The sequence below is a fragment of the Anolis carolinensis genome, chromosome 3 (assembly GCF_035594765.1).
Source record: "Anolis carolinensis isolate JA03-04 chromosome 3, rAnoCar3.1.pri, whole genome shotgun sequence".
Classification (NCBI taxonomy): Eukaryota; Metazoa; Chordata; class Lepidosauria; order Squamata; family Dactyloidae; genus Anolis; species Anolis carolinensis.
In genome coordinates this window covers 71,483,693-71,489,761 of record NC_085843.1, presented here as the reverse complement: position 1 = coordinate 71,489,761, position 6,069 = coordinate 71,483,693, and the positions used below count along the sequence as shown (strand labels likewise).

At 48.1% G+C, this 6,069-nt stretch overlaps 1 protein-coding gene across 1 annotated transcript; it reads right to left on the bottom strand.

The window, feature by feature from the left end:
* Nucleotides 1–252: 252 nt before the first annotated feature.
* Nucleotides 253–2,138, bottom strand: LOC134297449 (nanos homolog 2-like). The gene has a single exon (XM_062975029.1). The coding sequence runs from the start codon at nt 1,959–1,961 to the stop codon at nt 1,326–1,328; it is 636 nt and encodes a 211-aa protein (XP_062831099.1). The 5' UTR covers nt 1,962–2,138; the 3' UTR covers nt 253–1,325.
* Between the last annotated feature and the right edge of the window lie 3,931 nt (nt 2,139–6,069).

Genomic DNA, 6,069 nt, shown 5'->3' with positions numbered 1-6,069 from the left:
CATGATATTAGGCAATTATAGTTGCAAATAATATAATTAAACATGTAAAAATTATACATCCATACATAAAAGAAACATGTAAAGTAACTGCATATATAAAACACAATATAAAATATGATATAAGGCAATTACAGATGTCAAAGGAACGTGATATTACATATGTAAAAAACATGATTATATGTATAAAAAAGCATGATACAAGGTGTCAGGATCTAGGCTGCTGGGCACCAATAACCATACACTGAGGCCAGATTCTATCTAATATCTTTATTAAAGGAATATATAAAGTCAATAAAAACAAGTGTAGAATAAAGTTCAGAAGCAGACCTTTCAAATGAGGCCAAATATAGTCCAGCAGATTATTGTCCAATATGAAATATTAGAGTCCAAAGATTATAATCCAATAACCGCAACACACGCTTTGCCAAGCAAAGCGTTGGGAAAACAGAAAAAGTCTTGAATCCAATGAAGCTTGACACAAGGCTGAAAGTTACTTGGAACGTGGCTGGAGCTGTGGCTAAAGGCAAAGCAACTTGAAGCATGGAACAAGATCTGTGGTAAATCCGTGAGACGAGGACAAGGCTTGGAACTAGATTCAGGAGGCAAGGAACAGGATTCGAAGTCCACACACACATGACCTCTCTCCAGGAGCTGACGAATTGACTCCGCAAGGAATCCTTCGCGCAATTTCCCTATATTGGGTCTCGTTTCCCCAAACAACAATCACTTTCCCTAGAGAACAGGGAGCGAAGGAAACCAGCTTGCAGGTGCAAGACTCCCCGTATTTTCTCAGGGGAAATACTTCTAATCAGTGGCATATTTGGCAGCAAGGCGAGCACTACTTCTAAATTTTTCTCTCGATCCTCTATCAGTCGTGTAAGCCTGTTTTCTCCCATAAGGGGGAGAGTTCCCACCAAGGTCAGGTTTAATTGGTTCTTGGACTAGAACTTCAGGCAGCTGCCAAGGCTCTGACTCCGACCGGAAATCTGGGGAAAACTCCATATTTTCCTCCTCATCTGCCACAATACTGTCAGGAATAGGACTGCAGGGCCCATGAGTCATCACACTAGGCAACTGACACATCTAAAAGAAACACAATATAATTAACCTAGGTACAACAAATGTGAAAGAAGGCAACAATATACATAAAAAAACATTTCTGGACTCACAAATGTAGTCTAAGAGAATTGGGCTTCCATTCTCCAAACCTGAAACAAAGTGGGAGGAAATGTAAAGAGTGTTAATGATGCTCGAAATCAAATGTTGTTCTTTTACAAAGTCAAACTAAAACTAAGAATAAATGCTTCGGTCTTCTCCTGATCTTCTTATCTCCTCACCTTGCGTCCAGCCGAGTTACATCCGCACTTGCGATACAGCGACCTCTTCCCTTGGCTCAGTGGGCAGTATTTTAAAGTATGGGCCTTTTCGCCCGTGGCACCGCAGAGCGGACAGGTGTATTTGCGCAAGATGGGGCACTCCACGGTGCCGTCCATCCCCTTCAGCCGGTGGGACGAATAGACCTGCTTGGATTCCCCGTTGTGTTTGCAGAAATTGCAAATCTCCTTGTTTTGGGAAGCCTGGCCATTGGCACTACCTTTGGAGCTCTTGCTGCTGGAACTGCTTCCATTAACCCATTGTGATGCTGTTTCAAAGTTGTCCTCGTTGAGGACTAGCTGCATGTCGTACTCCATTGTGTCCCAACTCTGAGATGGAAATGGGACCTTCTTGCGTTCCGCGATGATCTCCGTAACCACTTTCGCAAGGCTCAGATAGCCCTTCCATCTGTCAAACTCCCTGAACATGGAAGGGGCATAATGTGGCACGTGCATGGCTGATCTGGAGAGCATGGTGCCAATTCTACCCTGGTGTGGACACACACTGAATGCCACATATTGGAGGCGGAGTCTTTGTTTTATATATAAGGGGAGGGGTTCCAAACCTTTCACATTGGACCCTCCCATCTATTTTTACCCTCCTTTGCCCTAGATTTAACCCCCACATGTCTAGACAATCACAGCTTTTCAAGGAAGAGTTTGGTTTTTCCAATTTTTTAACTTCGGAGGTAATGCCACAGTTTCTCCCTTGAGGCAGTGGTTCTCGACTTGTGGGTCCCCAGATGTTTTGGCCTTCAACTCCCAGAAATCCTAACAGCTGGTAAAATGGCTGGGATTTCTGGGACTTGTAGGTAAAAACACCTGGAGATCCACAGGTTGAGAAACACTGCCTTAAGGGAACGTTAGCAGTTGTGGTTCTGTTTGTCCATCCAAGAATGAGTTGAATTTCTGCCTTGGATGAAATAGCAACATTGCACATCCAACGTTTGCCAAAGTCCTGAAGGACGGATCCAGTAATGATGAAGCCTGCAAGAGTGTTATATTGCTTTTGCATGGCAGAATAGCATTGGACTGGATGGTCTCTTCTACCTTTATGATTCTATGATGTTTGGCGCCATGACTCTATGATTCTATCATTTTAGGATTCTAGGACTTTTGGGATGATTCTGTTACTTGGTTCTTTGAGTCTATGACTTTAGGGACCATGTTTCTATTATTCAATGACTTCTGTGACCATATTTCTATGACTTTTGTGACCATTCATGGGCCATCTGGCTAGTATTCCGGGACGGTAAATGATATATCGGTTACAGCATCAGATATTTCTGGATACAGTAGAGTCTCGCTTATCCAACATTAACGGGCCAGCAGAACGTTGGATAAGCAAATATGTTGGATGATAAGGAGACATTAAGGAAAAGCCTTTTGAACAGCAAATTAGGTTATTTTACAAATTAAGCCCCAAAAAATCTTGTTTAACAGCAAATTAGACAGAAAAGGTAGTTCAATACGCAGTAATATTACGTAGTAATTACGAATTTAGCAACAAAATATCACAATATATTGAAAACATTGACTACAAAAATAAGTTGGATAATCCAGAACATTGGATAAGCGAGTGTTGGATAAGTGAGACTCTACTGTATATTGTTTTTGCATGGCAGAATGGCGTTGGACTGGATGGTCTCTTCTAGCTTTATGATTATATGATGTTTGGTGCCATGTTTCTATGATTCTATCATTTTGTTGTCGAGCAATTTAGAACAGTATAGGATACCGCTAACTGTTTCTTTGAGTGGTGTTCTGTGGAAACACAACCCGCCCATCCTCCCCCGCTGATTTCATGAAAATAAAAGAAAAGAAAGAATAAGCCACATCCGGCAAGGCCCACACACTGAAATACTAGGCCGGTCATCGTTGGCCGGCAAGCTTCCCTGACTGGAAGAAATAGAGGCCGCCGCCCCAAAGAAGGGTTCTGTGCAAGATTGCACCAAGGGGTAAAGAACGACAGCCGCGAGAGAAGACAGAGGCGGTGCATCGTGGGAAACACGTCGACCACGTAGGCCGACAAGGCCCACACGTTGAAATACTAGGCGTGCCACCGTTGGCCGGCACGCTTCCCTGTGAGGAAGAAAGAGGGGCCGCCGCCCCAAAGGAGGCTTCTGTGCAAAATCGCATAAAGGGCTAAAGAACGACAGCCGGCGAGAGAAGAGAGAGGCGGTACATCGGGGAAACTCGGCCACGTAGGCCGAGAGGCAGCAAAGACCAAAGAAAAGACAGAAAAAGCCACCGCCAAAAAGGCCCACACTATAAAATACTAGGCCGGCCACCGTTGGCCGGCACGATTCCCAGACAGGAAGAAAGAGGGGCCGCCGCCCCAAAGGAGGCTTCGGTGCAAACTCGCATAAAGGGGTAAAGAACGACAGCCGAGAGAGAAGAGAGAGGCGGTGCATCAGGGGAAACTCGGCCACGTAGGCCGAGAGGCAGCAAAAAGAAAAGAAAAGAAAAGAAAAGAAAGAAAAAAGCCACAGGCGACAAGGCCCATACATTAAGCCGGGCCGGCCACTGTTTGCCGGCACGCATCCCTGAGAGAGAGAGAGAGAAAAAAAACCAGAGGACACCTCCCCAAAGGAGGCTTCTGTGCAAAATAGCATAAAGGGCTAAAGAACGACAGCCGGCGAGAGAAGAGAGAGGCGGTACATCGGGGAAACTCGGCCACATAGGCCGAGAGGCAGCAAAGACCAAAGAAAAGACAGAAAAAGCCACCGCCAAAAAGGCCCACACTATAAAATACTAGGCCGGCCACCGTTGGCCGGCACGATTCCCAGACAGGAAGAAAGAGGGGCCGCCGCCCCAAAGGAGGCTTCGGTGCAAACTCGCATAAAGGGGTAAAGAACGACAGCCGAGAGAGAAGAGAGAGGCGGTGCATCGGGGGAAACTCGGCCACGTAGGCCGAGAGGCAGCAAAGACCAAAGAAAAGACAGAAAAAGCCACCGCCAAAAAGGCCCACACTATAAAATACTAGGCCGGCCACCGTTGGCCGGCACGATTCCCAGACAGGAAGAAAGAGGGGCCGCCGCCCCAAAGGAGGCTTCGGTGCAAACTCGCATAAAGGGGTAAAGAACGACAGCCGAGAGAGAAGAGAGAGGCGGTGCATCGGGGGAAACTCGGCCACGTAGGCCGAGAGGCAGCAAAGACCAAAGAAAAGACAGAAAAAGCCACCGCCAAAAAGGCCCACACTATAAAATACTAGGCCGGCCACCGTTGGCCGGCACGATTCCCAGACAGGAAGAAAGAGGGGCCGCCGCCCCAAAGGAGGCTTCGGTGCAAACTCGCATAAAGGGGTAAAGAACGACAGCCGAGAGAGAAGAGAGAGGCGGTGCATCGGGGGAAACTCGGCCACGTAGGCCGAGAGGCAGCAAAGACCAAAGAAAAGACAGAAAAAGCCACCGCCAAAAAGGCCCACACTTTAAAATACTAGGCCGGCCACCGTTGGCCGGCACCCTTCCCAGAGAAAGAGAGAGAAGAACAAAAAAAAGGAAATGTGGGCCCAAGCCCCTCAGACCCGGGGGGCCGGCCACCGTTGGCCGGCCCCACGCCCACACGCCGCAACCCACGGGGAAGGGCAGGCTTTCTTCACGTCTGCTTGCAAAATGTGGGCCCAAGCCCCTCAGACCCGGGGGGCCGGCCACCGTTGGCCGGCCCCACGCCCACACGCCGCAACCCACGGGGAAGGGCAGGCTTTCTTCACGTCTGCTTGCAAAATGTGGGCCCAAGCCCCTCAGACCCGGGGGGCCGGCCACCGTTGGCCGGCCCCACGCCCACACCGCTGAACCCACAGGGGGAAGGGCATGCTTTCTTCACGTCTGCTTGCAAAATGTGGGCCCAAGCCCCTCAGACCCGGGGGGCCGGCCACCGTTGGCCGGCCCCACGCCCACACCGCTGAACCCACAGGGGGAAGGGCATGCTTTCTTCACGTCTGCTTTCAAAATGTGGGCCCAAGCCCCTCAGACCCGGGGGGCCGGCCACCGTTGGCCGGCCCCACGCCCACACCGCTGAACCCACAGGGGGAAGGGCATGCTTTCTTCACGTCTGCTTTCAAAATGTGGGCCCAAGCCCATCAGACCCGGGGGGCCGGCCACCGTTGGCCGGCCCCACGCCCACACACCACAACCCATGACACAAAGATACACTCCATAACAGCAAACCGTCTAGCCTCTGGAAAAATCTAGCCATTTCTGTAGTCAATGATTCCATTATATTGTGATATTTTGCAGCTAAATTCATAAAGTAAGCAATAGCAACATATCATTTCAGCATATAGAACGACTTCTTATGTCTCCTTGGTTGTATAACATGCATTTATGGTGCTTTATTTGGAAAATAATAACCTGATATGATGTGTTATATGCTTTTCTTCAACAAGTCCAATCCAAGAAATTTGCTTATTTCAGCACTGGTAGGCCCGTTCGGCTTTGATCAGTGAGACTCTTCTGTGTTCATGTTGGGTCAATAAGACATAAGATATAACTGAAGTCACAGTCAGCATACAGCATTACCAGCTTAAAAAACAGTGGTGTAAAAACACGGCTCTAGTCCGAGGACTGAAGAGGAGGTAGTTTGACAGTTAAAAAACTATACAGTGCGAAATACTATTGGCCTGTCAAGCTATTCTTAAATAGGCTACAAACGACCACACAGACCTATAATGCTTTTTGGAGGAGGAAGGTTTTAA

What these genes read in the sequence shown, in the direction of transcription:
- LOC134297449 (XM_062975029.1), bottom strand. Translation starts at nt 1,961, where the DNA reads ATGGGAGGGTCCAATGTGAAAGGTTTGGAACCCCTCCCCTTATATATA.